The sequence below is a fragment of the Xiphias gladius genome, chromosome 19 (assembly GCF_016859285.1).
Source record: "Xiphias gladius isolate SHS-SW01 ecotype Sanya breed wild chromosome 19, ASM1685928v1, whole genome shotgun sequence".
In the NCBI taxonomy this organism is placed as follows: Eukaryota; Metazoa; Chordata; class Actinopteri; order Istiophoriformes; family Xiphiidae; genus Xiphias; species Xiphias gladius.
Window position 1 is genome coordinate 6,063,468 of NC_053418.1, and position 19,147 is coordinate 6,082,614.

General features: G+C 42.4%; 1 protein-coding gene across 1 annotated transcript in view; it reads left to right on the forward strand.

Moving 5' to 3' along the window:
* The first annotated feature begins 11,088 nt into the window (after positions 1-11,088).
* The window catches only part of rtn4r (reticulon 4 receptor), a 42,010-nt gene continuing 33,951 nt past the window's right edge, over positions 11,089-19,147 (forward strand). Inside the window, exon 1 of the mRNA XM_040154527.1 lies at positions 11,089-11,608. Coding sequence (XP_040010461.1) covers positions 11,587-11,608 — 22 coding nt within the window. The 5' untranslated portion in view covers positions 11,089-11,586. The remainder of the gene's footprint in view (positions 11,609-19,147) is intronic.

Sequence of the window (19,147 nt, forward strand, 5' to 3'; positions counted from 1 at the left end):
TGTTAATTGGCCTGTCTTTACGAGCCCAGAGGGTTTCTGCTGACCTTTTGCAGAGATAGCCAGTAGCCCAGGCCAGACGCCTGCGGAGATACAAAGTAAGAACTGTTAAAATTGTCATAGATTGTGTGGAGAAACCTGCCCAGATCCTCTATTCTAACAAGATAAAGTCAGGCCTTTGAGCTCATTACTCCAAGTCTAATATCACCGTACCTGTCATCATCCCATGATATCTATGATCACTTCAAGTCTAAATGGCAGCCATATTTATTTGAATCTTTATTTTTGGCTGGACTGCAACAGTGAGGTGTCCCATTAGTCGTTGCTCTTTCAAAATGGATAGATGCAAACCAGTTTCTATTACGTTATCAGGGGGGCCGTTTACAGGCAGTGTTGCCAACTTAGTGCCTTTGTCGCTAGATTTACCGACTTTTCAGACCCCTTTAGCGATTTTTTTTTCAAAAAAGCACCTAGTGACAAATCTAGCGACTTTTTAGACAGTCACCAGTATTGACCGTGAGCAGGAGGGTTGGCTTTCCCGCATGGCAGCTGACATAGACATGAATGACTTTCCAACTTTCTTTCTGAGTGATCATTTTACGTGTAAATATAGTCGAAATCCCAGCACAGCTGTTGTCTTTACCTTATCTGTACAGTGATTATATATAATCAGGATTTTAGCAGTAATCAATCATTGTGTTTTTTTGATTAATGCAACAAATGATCAGTACCATCTTTTCAAGCAGTAAATGTTCTTTAAGTGCAGAAAATAGTATCCTTAAGGTTTGCTTTCACTTGAATTTCCAGCATACTGATGTTCTAAACTTAAATCTTGCTACTGATGAATAATGCCTATTCTTTCTTACTAAGTTGAGATGTTACAAGAAATGCCCCCAATGAGACACAGAAAATTCTAAGAGATGGCCCACCCCTGTGTGGTGCCTTGCTCTCAGATGGCAGGTTCAAGGGTCAAATCTGTTACTACAGGAAACATGTCACAGGCTGACATGTGAGCCATCAGTCACTTATTAATTCTTCAGAAATTGTTTGAACATTAAGAGGTGGCAATAGACTACTAGCTGACCCTAGGATATTTGGACCATTTGTCATTGTTTTTTTTGTTTTTTTGTATCTTTTTTGTGTGTGTGTGTGTGTGTGTGTGTGTTAAATTGGCACAAGTCTGTCCATAAATACTGGTGCCTGTTATGAGTAATGTAATGGATTCAATCCTTTGTCCATTCATTTTTGTAAGTGCCTTGTGTTCAGCTGATAGAGCGCCACGTTCTCCTTGAGAGATCATGCTAGCATGGGTAGGAGTCATTATTTCACTTAGAGTGGATTGTGTATTGGTTTTTAATGTGATAGCCATATCAGTCTTCGGATAGATGCTTATGCCCACTGGGAAAGACATTACCGCTGCCTGTTGTGAAATGTGTACTTGACCAACCAAACTTGATCAGCAACATCAGTAAGCTTCTACTTTAAACCAAAACTGAATTTGAAAAGAGACCTTGGATTTACCACCATCTTGTTTCTTGGTAGTAGAGAATCCTCAGACTAAACCCCTTGTGATTTTCCATCAATTTCATAGGCAAAGCTGGGAAAGTAAGCAGATGCATCCTGCCAGGCTCAGGGCCACCCAGCTTCCTCTTTCACTTACTGCTCAGGGCTACTTTGAAGCCCCTTGTACATGGGCAAGTTCCTTTAATCAAATGGACCGCCTCATCTGTAATTCATTTCTGCTGAGTACCTGTGAAATGGATAAGGAAGATTTAAACTGTATTTCTAGGAAAACAATGTATATTTATGTGTTCCACTAAGAGGCTTTTAGAGGGTTTTTTTGCAGGCAGAGGAGATTTCTAAAGAAAATGAATAGTTGTGCAAGCCAGACAGGCAGATTACTGACAATCTGAGAAATATAGCATGTTTTTTGTGGTTAATCATTGTGCAAGGGTCATTCTTTTAGCGGCCATGGGGCTGCAATCTTGATGCTCATGTCTTATCGTCTTTTGTAAGCTTAGAGAAAAAAAGATTTAGATTCTATGTAAGATTGATTTATACATTCGCACAGAATCTCAATATCTCACAGGAAACCATATTATTCTAAAATATTTAACAGCAGACCAAATTTAAATTCGAACATGGACATGCCATCAGACTGTACCCATCTGATTGTATCACTGTGCAGCACATGTATACCACACATTACTGATGTTGTAGTATGATACCATCTATACATCTGGGGAGTAAGAAGATCTCATTATATGATTTCACATTATAAATTCAGTAACTGTGGCCAGGGACTGCATTTGAATTTTAATGTTGAACTCCAGTGGATTAAAAGATCACCAATTGATAAAGCTCTCTGAAATGACTTTGTGGCATATCGCGTAACATTTACTGAAAAGGAATGACTTTAGATGGCAATTGTCATGAGGAATACAAAAAATCTAATTGTGCTGGGAAAAAGCACTGCATCACTGCATTCCTTGGGATGCTTTTCCCGAGACTAATACAATGGGAGAATGGAAAAAAATAGACTAAGCTCATAATCCAATCTGCTTTCATTTAGTTTATGAACAACAGAAGCCCCAAAACAGCCTGGAATTTGGTGGTAAAGCTTAGACTCGATGAATAATTTGATAGGTGGAACTGAGGCAACCGTTTTAACCAGTTTCCATTAATAGTACGTAATGAGTGTGACTTGAGCTTTTAGAAGATAACTAGCTACTGTGTCTGAATTAACAAACTCTGGGCATATCCCCAAACTGTCAGGTTTCAGGTTCTAAATTTGATAATAAAGGAAAAAGATCAAGTCAAGTGAGCGAGCAGTTGAAGTGAGGTTGGTGGTGGAGATTACACTGAATGAAGTGAGGCAAATTACCTAATTCCATTTAGAGACGGTGTGTAATCGGCTTTATCTACTGTGGCGATGGTATTAGACCCCTAAATAATCTGGAATGAGAGGGATTTAAGAAATAAAGAACTGAGAAAGTAGTGCCTGAGCTTGTGCCTGTCAGCTCACCTTGTAGGTTTTTAATCTGACCTGCATCGACCTGGAATCCAAGGCAGTGCAATATGGCCTCTTTATGTAAGACTCCACTGTTCTGAGTTGTTGCGTTGTTCAGGGCGAGTCAGGACAAACTGTTCTGATGTATGGCTGTTACACAAAGCAGACCGCATAAAAGGCAATTTTTAAGGGTGGTTGAGTTGGCTGTTTTTTAAAATGCAATGACCACACACTCCTAAATAAAAAACAATAAATCCTTCCCCTGTATGAATAAATAATGTGGAATTTAAGAGAGCCTTTCAAGTGACAAAAGGAGCAGACAGAGATATGTGCAAAACAGAAAATTTAGCAGCTATGGAAATTGCCCTTCCAAAATGGTGTTTGTTTATTGTCTTGCTACAAAAGGGGGGCTAAGGATGATTACTATGCATGTATGTCTGCCAGTCAAGGCCACAGACGTCCAAACCAAGACATTTTCATTTCGGAGATGTCTTAGGCCAACATTTCAATTCTTAACTATGCTAGCACCAGTCTGTTGGTTCGTCAGTCCACCTGTTGGTTTGTCTGTTGGTCCAGACCGATATGTCACAAAAACTACTGGATGGGTTGCCATTAAATCCATCAGTCTCAGCTGTACTTTGTGTTTAGTGCTAATTAGCAAACGTTAGCACACTAAACTAAGGTGATTAGCATGATAAACATTACACCTGCTAAACATCGAGGTTAGCATTGCCATTGTGAGCATGTTAGCATCCTGACATTACCATTTGGCTGAAAGCACTGCTGTACCTAACTACAGCCTCACAAAGCAGCTGGCATGGTTGTAGACTCTTACGTCATGTCCATACTAACAATGCAGTATATACTACGTACTAATCATCATTACATGCTGTTTAACAGTTAGTGTGGAAAAAAATCAACATGCTTCACCATTTCATACCAACAGGAAATGATGCAAATTGCACAAAATTAGACGTCAATCAAACTTTGAAATACCACAGCCGATTAAACCTCAGAAATCAAAAATAAAATATCTTAAAATTAAGGACTTATTTTTTGCTTTCCAAGATCTTTCTGAAGGTGTCTCACCACAACCAACAATTTATTTAAATGTTTTCCCAGCTTTGAGCTCAGTATTCATGCTGCATGGTTTGAGCGTTAATTTTTGTCACTTTTCCAGCGTGAACACACCGCACACCACCATTGCTATGAAACTTACTGAGCACATTCATGCTCCCAAGGGAAAAAAAAACACCGGTGTTTAAATGACTCCATGGCCTTCCATCCCCTGTAAACCTCAAGAAAAATGTAATAGTTTAGCCCTAAGGCAAGGTAAGAATAGCAAAATAATGAGTGTGTCGTTCCAACCTTACTGCACCTTTGCATGAGGGGTAAAGAATACTGCACTCTCTGTGAACTGTTGGACCTTAAGCCTTTTTTAATCCAATACAAATTTCGTAAGTTCCAAAAAGTTTATTTCAGTAACACATATATCCCTCATTAAGAGATTGCTTACTAACTAAAAGCCACCCAGAGATGGTCAAATGTCTGCCAACGGTGAATTACTCTTAACTGTACGACTGGAGATTTGATTCTAAATTTCAAATTGATTTATTGATATCTTCCTTTTTAGAGCTCCCTTTTCACTTGGAGTTTGGAATCAAGGGGCCTGCTTTTAGTAGATCTGTGGAAATAACAGATCTGATTAAATGTTCCTGTGTCCAAAGCCTTAATTTATTTGCCAATGCATGTAGGTTTTTGAGATGTCTTGCTGGCAAACAGAGACGCAAACCAAAGTGTGAAATCATGATCTTCTTGCTTCAGGTAATGAGTTGTCATCAAATACAAACCCATATTTCTCAGTCAACTGAGAGTGAGATAATTTCCCTGAAATGATGCGGTCATATGTTCATGAATTGATTCTAAAGTAAGTTGGGAATCTTGTCCTACATAACTTTTGAACATTCTCATTTATTTCAGGGGGAAATTATGTGCGGTTACACTGCTGTGGACTGAAAAAGACAGCAGGAAGGAGTCTTGGCTGACATCTGCTATCTGTGTCCCTATCATCCAGTAGACAAGACCAAATCAAATCCACATGAGGCAGATGCACAAAGCCTGTGTTCATCCAAGCATCACTCTCTCTCTCTGTCACTCTATCTTTCTCCTGTTTTCCCTCTCTGGCTCTCACTGGGAAAGACGGAGAGAGAGAGAAAAGAAAAAAAAAAAAAAATCAAGGTCAGGCCACCAAACACGTGAAGTTGCAGGAGAATAAATTTCCACATACTTGTCCTTTCCGACCCACTGACAGTCTCAAGGAATGTAGCCTTGTCAAGCCAGGTAACATATGACTGGTGAAGACGTATGACATGTTTGCATGTGCTCCTCCATTACTGTCTACCTTCCCCTTCCTATCTCATTTTGCTCTGCTCTCACACACACACGACACGCAGATCCATATAGGAAGTGATGGGTGGGTGGGTGCTTGATCCATGTGTCAAAAGCAAGTCCACATTGTCAGTTTTTGAATGGAGGAGAATCTAATTAAAATGGCAAATAGAAAGAGAAGAGAGAGTGAGTGAGAGATGGAGAAAGTGAGTGAATCCGCATAATTACAGCTTAATGCAAACAACTCCACATTGTCTTTATTCCAATGAGTTAATGAGGTTACAGACTGGAAAAAACAATTCCATCACTGCTATTGTCTTCTGCAGGCCACCAAGGAAAATGAGCTGTCACCCGATCTTAATGGCAACAGGGTTTTCACCCAGGCCAGAATTAATATCTGACTCCCAGGCCTAATGAGCAAGAGCTGGGAGAACGGAGCGAACTCTTTGTCCTGCACGTTTGGAGAAGAAAGGAGGGGAAAAGCAAAAAAAAAATAAAAATACGAAATGGATGGTGTATAGAGTAATGGCACTTGTGGGGGAATACATCTCTCTGATTGGATTCTCGTCCTCAAGGGCAATTTCAATTCAAAGCTGCCCTATCAGTGTGACGATCGGAAAGTTAACCATATTCTCAAAGTGTTTCACTTAACACTGCAAAACTATATACAAAGACATAATTAGGTGGCAGTAGTAATACAGCTGATTACAGCTAATTTCACTGTTGGTGTCCAGCACCTGCCCCTACTATCCAGTACGTGTAATATATATACTTTAACCCTGTTTTCACAGTATAGTTATCCATGCATACACATCTATTCACCAGAATTGTACTGTATTGCACACTGCTAATACTTAGGTGTAAGGATTTAGGGTGGTATCATATGACAGCCGATTTCTCTCTGAGCTGATGGAGCAGCTGAGATCTTCCCGTATTCTCACTTAATTCATACGATCTTTGTTTTGCTTTTAGGTAATTTTGCCTCCTATATAAACATCTCAGTATTGATATGTTTACATAGTAGGCAGGAAACAAAAAATGCTGCAAGTCTTCTATGTGTCTTTACCCTAATGCTCTGTTTGGGGTCCTGGGATCCTGTGCCCACTTTAACAGCTCAAAAATACTTAACTTTTTTTTTTCACTTTGACACTTGATGGTTTTTCCTAATATTATGATCATTTCAAATAAACACGCATTTAAACGCGTTACATGTTTCAGAAGTCTGCCGCAGAATATGACATATTAGGTCTGTTTTGGGCTCTCAGAGGCCTCAGCTGTAAAACAGGGTATAATTATAGAGGATATTCATCTGGTGTATACCTGTGGCCGGTGTTGACAGTCATTTTTATGCAGTACTTCCCCTCCCAAACTCCCAAAAGTCTTTTAGGGTTATTGGAGTTTTTATTTAGAGGTCTAAAAGGAGAGTAGGCCTCACTGGGATCTAACTGACCCCCCAAATCAGTCACTGTGTAAGATAATATACCGCACGATGTTTTTTTCCAGTGGGTCTGTAGGACGCAAGTGAGCAAAGTAAAGAACAAAAGGGCTAATTGACAATGACACACCTACTTTATCTATACCTGTACCTATGGATGCCTATATTTCTATTCCGTTCATTTTAGGTAACGCCCCATTAATACAATTACTCTATACAAAGGAGTTCTTTAAATGTGTCGTGTTGCTTTTGTCTCTTCTCGTCCATTTTAAATAACACTTTTGTGTGTCTGTTGCGTGTGTGTTTGTTTTGTTTAATGTCGCCTACAGGAGCGATCCACCAATTTCTTTACTACGTGCAGAGTTACAAGACCAATATAAAATAACTGTTATTACAACGGTTAGTGTAAAAAACTACAGTATTGCTCTGAACTGGTTTTACCTATGATACTTCACAAACACATACTGAACTAAACCAGCAGGGATTCTCTCCCCGAGGAGGATTTGCATTTTATCTCCTTTTTCTTTACACAGGTTTTTGATTTTTTTTTGGTTCCTTTTATTAAATTAAATCTTTTTATTTTTTTTATTTTTTTAATCCTAGGCACCCCATGCTGCGTGTTTGGGTAGAAAGTTGTAAAAATAGTTGTATTGCCTGGAGAAACAAATGTACTATTCCAGCTCGGTTTTGGACCAGCAATGCCCAAATGCAGCAGAGAATACAGTATGCGACAGAGGCGAATGCTTGCATCTTTTGTGCCATTCTTGAATATTTAGAAATTTTGGAGGGCTTTGGAAAAGATGAGGAATGCTCAGGAGGAAAAATGAATATGCCAGAGTCATTCCTGATGTGAGTGTGTGATGGATTTATGGATGGGTGACCCCAAGGAACCTTCATGACTTTTAACAAATAGATAACATGGACCCCCCCATTATATTCTGCCTTTTTCATTCTGTAATCTAAACTGAGTAAAAGCCTTAAGTTGTACCTTGCATTCATACACTGTAATTAACGCTGGTCCCACTGTAGCTCCCGTGGCGGTGGAACACCTAACTTTCCCATTACCAAAGGAAGTCATTTATGCCCCCGTCCTCCTTTTGATCCATCAGACTCGTGATGAAAAGAATAGTCGAGCCTCAGCCTAGGGATCTGTTGCCTTTGAGACTCAACAGCTTGACTCATTTCATTACTGTCATGAATTAAAGATCCCCAATCTCCTTTTTTTCCCCCCCGTTCGCATGGCAATGATCCGCCCTTAGTTAATTTATAGTCGCTCGTTGTGGAAGGCCTCCAGCCTCAATCTTCCCATGACAATTTACCTGTGTCCTTTTCACTTGCTGGCGCATATCATTGTGATATACCATAATGGAATGAGTGGAGGACTCGGGAGTGGGTAAGGATGTTGTATAATGAGCTGGGGGAGGTATAGTAATCAGTTACAGTACACCCTTCACTCCCTGGCACAAGGAGGCATCTTAAACAGCCAAATGAGTGTTTTTCTCGCCGGGGATATATTTAGGAAGGGTTATACTGTGGGAATGCCTTGTTGTGGCCATTTTTTTTTTTTTGATCATGTCAACACTGTGCGCTGTGACTTAATTAAGATCATTTTTATACGCAACTCGTGCTCTTGTCTGTTTAATGATGGTTCTGTTTTAAGCTGAGAGTTTTTCTTACCACATCCAAAAAAAGTTATTTCATAGCAAGAATGTAAACATGTCTACAGAAGTGGGTTACTACAAAATACATTATCTTTAGTCTAGAAATCTGTGCAAGATATACAGTGGATTACAGTAAATATAATAGAATGGCTAAAAAAATGCAACATTTAAATGTGTACGCTGTCTGTTACCCTCCACCCTTGTTAGTAGTGGTGGTAACAGCTCATCATTATTTTTTTCTCTTTTGAAAAGCCCTAAAAAATAAAAATACGGCACAGGAAATGCTACTTTGCCGGTTACAGTACATTCCAGGCCAAACAATCAAACAGCATTCAAATGCATGACAGGATAATGCAGACACATGAGTTTGTCCTCGAGAGACAGAGACGACTGCGAGAGGTGACAACATTTCCTCTTTTCCCGGGGTGACCTCGTTCTCAGTGGGTTGCTGCGGCGGCTTTGGACTGTGTCTCTGCCGGCCATCTGGCCCTGCCGGTCCCCACTGTGAGCAAATACCGGCCGAGTGGCTCTCTGACATATTCCGATGGTGTGATTCAATATTGGTGGTGGTTGTAAGCCTGGGATTAGCCCGCTGCACATACCTCCATTTCACTCAACTACACCAACCACCTGGCCGCGGTTTCCATTCACCTGCTCCCTATGGTAATCTCTTGGCTTTTTTCTTTCTCAGCGTACGTACTATATTGTAATTAATGCAAGCATTGGATCCCGTGCCAGTGTGCCTCAGAATACACACAAGCTAGCGCTGTCTGTATGTGTCTCTATTCAACGGCTAAGCCTCTATTCCAAGTGGAAGATTTAGTGTGCCAGTTGGAAACTTTCCCATATTTCATTATGAACGTACATGCCGGCAGATGGAAATATTCCAGATTCCCTTATAGAAAATGTAATGTGTGTGTGTGTATATATATATATATATATATATATATATATATATATATATATATATATAAATAAATATATAAATATATACACACACACACACACACACACACACAATGTAGTCTCAAACAGTTAAAAACTATGATTCAATGCTGTCTCTTAGGGAGAGCAGGGAATCATCTTCCACAGATGAGGCTTCTCTGTCTCAGCCCATAGTGCTGAAAAGCTATTTTTCATGTTCACCGGTAGGGGGCGTGTGGTACCTAAAGATAACACTGTGAATCCAGTCCCCCTGGGTTTTAGCAAACCTAGCATAGCTGCAGACCAGAACGGGGATCGAAGTGGTCTCCGGGCCGTTCAGCATTGCCAGAGTGTTTCTTTGCTGCTCGGTCGCCTCGCCACCTTTTCTTTTTTTTTTTTTTTTTTTTTTTAAAAGCAACCACTATCACATCAAGGACATCCTTTGCTTGCAGGCACTTTGGTTTTCCATGTGCAGAGAACACATAGACTGTGTTCAACATGGCTGTGTTTAGAGAAGATAACAAAATTAATAATAATGAGAAATAATAAGAAGAATAATAACTAGAAAAATGCAGTCAGGAGAGGGCAGACCTCTGCCAAGGCCAATGTCAAACAACATTCACCAGACTTCAGAAGGGGGTAAAAAAAAAAAAAATAAATCAAATTCATAGTAAACGATCCGGTTCTGCCCCAAGATTTACTGGCTACTTCTCTGGATCGTGCCTCGTACCTCAACCGAGTTCGGTGCAAATCGGTTCCGAACCTTCTGCGTAATCCCGCTGACAATTAAACCAACCAACAACCCAACAGACAGAACCCCCCCACCCCCCGTCGGGGGTAATGATGATGGTGATAATCTAAAATGCAAAGTTAGAACTGTAGTGGCCGGACAATGTCCAGGTGCGAGAAAAAACCCCAACAGACCCAGGTCTCAGGTCAGTCCTAGGATTTAAACTGTTGTTCCGTCTGCCCAGTTGCCCAAACCCGAACTGAAATGTTTGTTCTCAACAACCCCGCCTAGGACACCAGGGTGGCCGGACCCGTCCCTTCCCCGGGAGGAAGCGCGGGGTCCCCACCGGCGGGCCCGCGCTTCTTACCGCCCTTGGTCCGGGGGTGTCTTTCGCATGCATGTGCGTGCCTGGCCGTGTCCGGTCCGAACGGATTCGCCTCACGTCACCTCCCGATCCCACCCAGCCACCCGACCACCACCACCACCACCCCCCTCCACCCGCTGCACATAAAACATTCATTAGAGTGCAGCCCTGCGCTGCAAGAAATGTCTGCCTGAATAAATCACCAAGTCTCAGTGTTGCTCTTAAAATCTTGAAAGTCCATCAGTGATGTGAAATTACTCCTACTCTTGTTTGTGTTGGGGGTTTTCTATTAATAACTGTAGGCGGTGAGAAACCAGGCAGACAAAAAACCAGCAGGTTAAATAGATCAATAGTGTTTTGCTTTGCCTGGACCGAAATGAAAGGTGCGCTTTGAGATTTAAAGGGAATATTTCTTGCAGCGTGATACAGACCCATGAAACATTCATCTCCGAATTCTCTCTCTCCCTCTTTCTCTCTCTTTCTCTCTCTTTCCGCCGAACGCCCCCCGCTGCCCCGCCCTCCCCACCTCCCCGTGGCAAACGCACACTGACGCGCGCCAGTGCGGCCGACATCCGTGCGCATCCGCCACACACTTTTTTTTCTCTCTCCGCGTACTTGGGGGAAATATACAGCGGGGGCAAGTGATCGGACTGGATATGTGCTGCGATTTCGAACGATGGATCCAATTCTGCTTCTTCGCCTGTGGCGCTGATCCTCCACTTCTGCCTGCACACTTCTGAGCCCTTCTCCGGAGCCGTCTGCTCGTCCTGTATTCTGGGGAGCCGTCGAGTCCTCTGATCCCAGTTTGGATGTTTATTGATGACTATTTTTGAATCCCTCGTCCAAATGACTGAGCTCGGGTGCAGCCGGAGACGTGGCTCCCCACTCGGGAAGACTTACGGCTAAAGTTTGAAGGGTGCGGGGGTTGCTTTGGGCTGTCCGTCTCCCACAGTGCACCGGATTTTGCAATTACCCAGAAATTGCAATAAACAGCGGATATCCTATCTGTCTCCGCGCACGCACGGATTCATTCGACTTGGATTTATACAGCTTCTGGATTTCAGCCCCGTCTAAATCATGAAGACCGTTATTATTGATGGTGAGTATGCACTAGACAATAGGACACCTTTGTAAAGTTTTCATATCAGGCAGACGGGATGGTTCTGCCGGGCTGCTGCGCACCGATTAAATCAACATCGGGCAGCGCCGCTGCTCTGTGGAGAACAGACAGCCGAAGATAAATCACATGTCCTGATGGGAGTTACTCTGCCGGCTCCTCCGGGGCTCGGTTGAACCGGTAACACGGCTGACGATGTGCGCAAAAATGCACTGAATCTGCACAGTATCAAATTATTCCTCCTTTATTTTCCGAGCGGACTAACAAGCAGAGTCGATGTCGGTCCTGGATATTGCGGCTGTTAACGACCTTGACTCAGTGGCTCTTAATTGAGTCATAATTCAGAGCGGATTTTGTGCGTGCCCTTCTCTCTCTCTCTCTCTCTCTCTCTGTCTGTCTATGCCTGTGTGTGCCTCGCTCACGCGCGCGAGAGACCGTCTAGTGTTTGTGGTGGCCAGTGTGCACTGCATGATATCGCAACTTAACCCGGGGCGTGCGCTTCAGCCCCCCTGGACGCTGCAGGCTGAGCTTTTGATGAAGTCCGCAGATGGTCCGCTTGGCGGCCCAGTGCTACCGCCTCTCTCTCTCTCTCTCTCTCTCCAGCTCCTTGGCTTATAATTGGTGTTTTTCTTTTTCCTTTTCTTTTTTTTTGTGTGTGTGGCATCGCCCCACTCAGAGTGCAGCCAAAGTGACAGGAAATTGGGCCTCGTAGCTTTCACCAATTGGAGGTGGACTAGCTATTCTAATGAGGACAGGGATGCGCTTCCATTCCCGCCGGAAATGGCTTTATTTCTTGGCAGGAGTACGCTTTAGGCCCTGTGCGTGTGTGTGTGTGTGAGAGAGAGAGGCGGCGTGCGCGATTGTGTGTGCGCCTGCGTGCACGAGTAGTTGGCGGGAGGAGGGGCCGAGGGGAGGAAGCACCTGGCGTGTCAGTGTTTTGTGTAAATATGTTTAATGCAGTGCAGGGAGAAGAGCACTGACACGGAGCGCGATGCCTGATAGGCAGCGCCACGATGAGATAAGTGCATGTATGTAACATCCAATTTGTTCCATCACGAGTTAGTGGAAAAACCCTCATCTCCACCCTGCCCCACCCCTGCACACACACTGCCTCAGCGCGCACACACACACACACACACACACACACGCACAGTCCTTACGCAACATGCTGTACACACTCCCTCTTCCTCACGTTGTTCATTACTTGGCTAAAACCACAGGATTATGGTAAGAAAGCTGCAGATTATTGTGGGGCCTACAGAGTAACTTTGATTTTCCTAGTTGTGAAATGCAAAGAGGCAAATCTGCCTGTGCATACGCTTTGACATGTGGCGTGGTGATTCACATTCAAGTGCACATCCCTTCGTTGGCACCGAATGGCTCTGGGTCCCATGGACCCCACAGGCAGGTTTTCATCATCCAGCTGCTGGTGTGATTTAGCACCAGTCTCCTGACACACATCTATGTCTGATTTTTTCCTTCTTCTTTCTTTTTTTTTTCTGCTGCAGCAATTATAATTGGTATCCATCTCTCAGGCTCCTGATTCGGTGGAGAAAATACGGCCTGTCGTGTCTTGTGTTTAAAGTGTCGGAGTGAGGTGGGACTTTAATTTACACTCTTTTTCCACCCAGTCAGCATATGATCAAATGCCTCTGTGGGAAAGCTGTTGCTCGGGGATGCCGTCGCTCCCTGTCTACTGCCAAGCAAAGCCAATAAAGCCCAAATGAATGGATAAGACCATTATGGTGGAACTGAAAGCTTTCTCTTCGGGAGTTTTTAAACCAATACACAATGAGGGCCTTTTTTCAATTAGTTAACATTGTTATTGTTTTGGCGGTACCTTGCCAAAATCTCTGCCCTATTTTCGAAAACAGGCCACAAGATGCAGCGTCTTAGGTGGCGAGATAATTGTTTAGGACATATCAAGTTGGCATGCAAAAAAAGAATAACAATAGCCGATTTGCATGGCAGCATTAGTCGGGATCTAACATCATGCCGCAAACTGGAAATGAGACGCGGCGTCTTTCCGCACTCTGAAAGGGAATGTGAAATTGATCCATCTTTGTGTTTGTATGGGTGTGTATATATATATGAGCACAGAGGGAGGGCTGCGAGGGATAATGCGTGTGTGTGGGCGTAATGTTCTGTGAGTGTAAGGGGAGGTCTGAGGGAGGGAGAGGCAAGTGAAGGGAAAGAAAGGCAGAGAGAAAGGAAGAAAGAACGCATGTAAAATTGAGAAGTGGGAAGATTATGCACCTTATCTCGCCGGCCGTTTGTCTGACTTGCTACCAGTCAGGGTGTTTCATCACCTGTCAGCGTGTCAGCTGCACGGAAGCTGCAGCAAAGAGAGAGAAAAGGAATCAGAAGGTCGGCCTTTTTCCTTAACAATGACTCAGTGAGGAGTGTTTACATTCTTGTGAGCGCTGGTCGAGGTTCGTTTCTTCTTAATTGGCTAAGATCAGCAATGAGACCAATTAAAGCACAACAACTCTACTCTTGAGGTATTCAAGGGGAAATAAGTGGGATTTTTACATCCCCATAGCAATAATGACTATCATATGCCCTGTAGCTGGGAAGGTTGTTGATCGATACAGCTGATTCATTGATTACTCTGCCAGGTGCAGGGGTTTCTCGCTTTTCTGTCTAGGCCTGAATTTCAAGACACTCCCAGTGTCCCCGGTCTCATTTATTCACTTTTTCCAAGTCTTTAACAATTGAGGATGGTGCTATATGCAAGACCTTCTAACTATGAAGACTAATAAGCCTCATTAACTGTGCCAGAGACTTGTTCAGCTCCAAGAAGAAGAGATTATAAACTCTGCTAATGTTGTTGCAATTCATCCTGGTCACCAATAGAGGCCGATAACGGTCACAGATGGGGTTATTCCACCTTTTGGAGGGCATCAGGAGTCGGCAGAGCCAGCACGAGTGCAACATGTGGTTTGTCTGCAGCCCAGTTTTATGCTACCCAAGAGCAAGTAGCATGGAGGGAGGTAAACAGGGGAATTTTGCTTGGGAATTCAGTTGTGTGCTGCTATGCATCAGCTCTGTCTACTGGACTGCCACCGGACCCAGGAGTCAGTTGCTGCAGTCCAACGCACACATTCAGCCTTGGTTCCACTGGTCTTATCTGCGTTACACTGCATTTTTTTCCCCCCATAGCAGCAGAATCTGTTCATTTCCCTCACAAGCCTGTGATATTCCCATCCAATTACACATTCACCTGTTCACCCAGATTCATAATTAAGGTTTCTTAGCAACAACATAGTGTAATAACTGTTTGATAATGGTGGTTAAAATTTTTGCAAAGAGATTTGATTCTTCCTCATAAAGTATCCACAGTGTAACTGTTCCCTTCATGTAATGCACTCCTGGAGGATCTAATAATGTCTGGTGCGTTGTTCTTGTTGAATTTAAATAAGAAGATATAGAATTTACATGTAATTATTAGAAATTTTTTGTAATGCATGACCGCTTTTGCGATAATGCTGTATATCATCAATATAAAATAACATTTTATATTGATGAGTATCACATTTTAGTCTAATGACCCATTTTATGGACTTTTGATTACAATATGGCCTTTTTTGTTACCAATGTATTATTTAGATATTATTTCAAATTTGGGTTTTGTAATGATGATTTCTCATTCAATTAAATTAGGGCTATATTTGGATTCTCGGTAACAACACGTGCAAGATACAAGAGTTTGTGCAAAAAATGTGAGTTATACACAAAGTGTTTTGGATTCCATATACTTGTGTGATCCTGTGAGACAGTGTATTCCTGTTTTACTGACTGCTCAAAGTTTAAAAGATGAAGATATCAATATTTCATGCTACAGAGCTGTGGTGGTATTAATGCCTTAGTTACAGTGACAGACTGCAGCAGGTTATGTGAGGGTGGATCCGTTATGTTCACTGCATCCTGATTAGCACACGCCTTCTGGGGCTTCTTTTAATTGGCCGCGCCCTTCAAGTAGCACTGCATTTGTTTATACAGTACATGCTCACACACAAACAGACGCACAGACACACACACACACACACGCACACACACGCACACACACACACACACGCACACACACGCACACACACACACACACACAGACACACAGAGATTCCCATTGATACACGCACAGGCTTGTTGGCCTCAGATATCCTTGGAACCATCCGCATTAGGTTATCCCAGTCTCCCAGCTCTTCACTGCTAATCAGCAAGACAGAGGAACTAAGTGGATAAACGAGTAAAATTCTATTTGTTTAGACAGAGGAAGCTGAGGGGCGAGAAAAAATACAGAAAGCAGTAGAAATAGAATACACTATTCCCCCAGATTACCAGTCCTTAATCCTCTTTGTGGGTTATTATTGTGCTGTCAGAATATTTGGAGGGACAATGAGCATAAAACACGCTGTAGATGCAACCCTACCCCAACCACCATTCCCTACACTGCTTTCCTAAAATAAAAAAAAAACAAAAAAACCCAAAATAAAACAATAAAAGTTGGCTATGGTCTTGAGGAGGGTATGGGCAAAGACGGAGTAACCAGGTGAATCAGCATTATGACCCTATAGTGGGGCAGTGGGTTGGGTGGAGTCTTTATGGGGGATTTATTTCTGTGTTTTTACAGACACTGTGACACTGTATCGTAATCTTTGAAAGGCGCCGACACATGACAGATCAGAGCAACTCTTCAACGTGCCTAAGCTCAACCCTTAAAAATTTTTTTTTTTTTTTTTAAATGTAAAATTTGTACACAATATGCAGTTGCATCAGCGCTGCGTTCACACCAGAGTTTTGATACAGACCGCCCGGCTGAGCGGGGAAGCATCACGAAAGCCTCTCCCCCCTCCCCCCGGGGGAAAGAATATGCATCTGTTGATGCCTTTAACACGGCAAAAGCATCATACGGCTGCAGCTCCCAGAATGCACCAACAGAGCTGGCTAATTTGTCGAGCAAGTTGCCCGTCTCACTCCACCGCACAGTGTCATCTTTCAATCTGGGGTTTCACAGTTGTTCTTGTTGTGTCCTTGGAACTCACAGTGCCCACTTTTCTGTCTGCGTACCCATGAAAGTTGCATGACTGTTCTAACCCTATTGTAGATGCGGAAGCATGCACCGAGCTCCCTGAACGTTGATGACGCTGATTATACCACAATAGGGAGGCTGACTGATGGTCTACTAAATTATTAATTAGACAGAGCAGAAGCCGCTCTTAAATTAGACGCATGAATGGAGCCGTTGTCATCCTTATAAGTCGACCCTGGTCTGCTCCTCTTCTTCTCGCAGGCTGCAGTGCCGCTCAGATAGATAATGCGGCCGACTGATCCGAGTCGCGAGCCCAACTACATTGTCATTGATCACAGTGTTAAGTGGAGGGTTAACGCAACTGTGCAACACAAAAAACATACACAGGGAGATAGATAGACTTCTGCAGTGCGCCAGAAATATTCATTGGGGGTCAAAACTTCTGGAGATAGATAGACAGATAGGTAGATGGATGGATAGATGAATATGAAATGATATCATGAGATATCATATAATATTATATGTTATGATATCCTACAAGTCTAAAAATCTTTGGGAAAAAAAAAGGTTTTTTGGTTTGAATGGAGGTTGAATTTTTGAGTATCAGTGCTGATTCAGAGAATAAAAAATGGACTACTTGTGATATGAAGAGCATTCAGGTCATATTTAGACTGCCATTACATAGATATAAAGAAAGACTAAAAGGTCTATAGAGTATACAGTATCGATATGTACGTGTATAACAAAAATTCTGTTCTCGTAGATCTACAGCAGGGAGCCTGATTACAGCAAAGAGGCAGCTCCATCAATACTGGGCTTCAGTAAACACGCAAGACAATTTGGTATAATTAGCCACATTTTGCTAACCTACAACCTGATCTTAAGGCTGCACTCAGTCCGTTTTGGCTGCTGCGATTTCAACAGCAGGACTGTCAGATGCTCAGCTGATTTTTTCTAGAGGGAAGATATCCTGAGTAAGGACCTCAGATTTTTGTCCTCGTTGGATGGATAAATATTCTCTGTTATTTTTAGCCGTCTTGATCTCATTAGCGTTAGTGACGCAAAACGGACTCCCTACCAATCCTTCTGATCATCCTCTGCTAGTCTGCCTGTTGTTGTGATTAGTTTCCAAACTCGACAGATTGGAGTTGGTGTTTTGATGCTGCGTCTTACTCAATCCCTGGCACCGCGTTGTTGAGGCATTTTGAGCCTAGGGGGGGTCACCTTTCTCTACTGTATGCACTGTTGCATACCATTCTTCTCATTATTTATCTTCTCTGAAGGCAAAGTTCTAAAGGACCACTTCAGAGGGACTCTGTGACTTGCATAAATAGCTGCTTATATGGGGGTTTTTTTTATGTGAAGGACAAATACTGTATGCTGAATTCAGAGACTGCATATTTTAGCAAGCTTTTACAGTGTGGGGATGAAAGAAAAAAGCATGGATTGAAATGATGGAGTAAGGAGCTCATTTGATGACAGAGAGGGCGGTTTACTCAGAAAGAAAGGGCCATAAATTAGAGAGACTGCCATTGATATATTTATCTCTCTGGCATCAGAACCCTACCATTACATCCAAAAATCTACTTAAATGAAACAAAACAAAACAAAAAGAATTGCCAATATAATCAAGATTTTTCCTTCGAAGGACCCTGCACTCAGAAATGTGCTTTGCTCATTTTTTCTTCAGCTGGATGTTTGACCTTCATTGTGCAGAGAGATGGGAAAAGTTCATCTGTGCTCGCATTAAATCAGAGTTTAGGATGTGTGCTTACACACATGAAATTTGTGACTCACAACCGGTTTTGAGGGCAACCGTGGTCTCACACGAGTGTGATGTGGAAACCTGAGACCTCCAGCGTACACCCACTGAGAATAGACCTTTCATTGATGTAGGAGAAACCTTGTGTCCAGCTGTTAAACTTTTGAAATAAAAAATATTCATAATTTCAAGATTATTGAATTCTAAGTTTTTTGTGTTTAAAAAAAAAACCATATCAGACAGAAATTATTATGTCTAGCAGAGCATTTTTGTATATCTAAAACATCCAGTGGAATTATCTGACTTCTTTGGCAGGATGCATGAGCTGAAAAAAGTGATTTTTTTTCTTGTTTCTGAGAAGAATCGAGTCAAAATTTGGCAGTTTTCTGTAGTGTATCAGAAATAGTCATTGGGGGTTCAAATTTGTGTAGGTAGATAGATAGACAGATGGATTAAATCCTGAATTTTACATTGTGCCATGCTCCAATTAAAGATTGAGGTAGAACAAAGCCTTTCCGAACCTCAGTGACAAATTGTACTTGCATACAGTCACATTGCAATACATTCACAACAGTAACGTGTCTCTCTCTGAGCTTGGTCCGTAGTTCACAGCTGAAATATGTATGGGGAGCCCTTCAAAGGAAATAGGTCGTCACTCCCTGGCTCAGGGGAAATTGATCTGTTGTGGATGTGAAAGCTTGTTCCGTAGGTGCTAAACATATATAATATG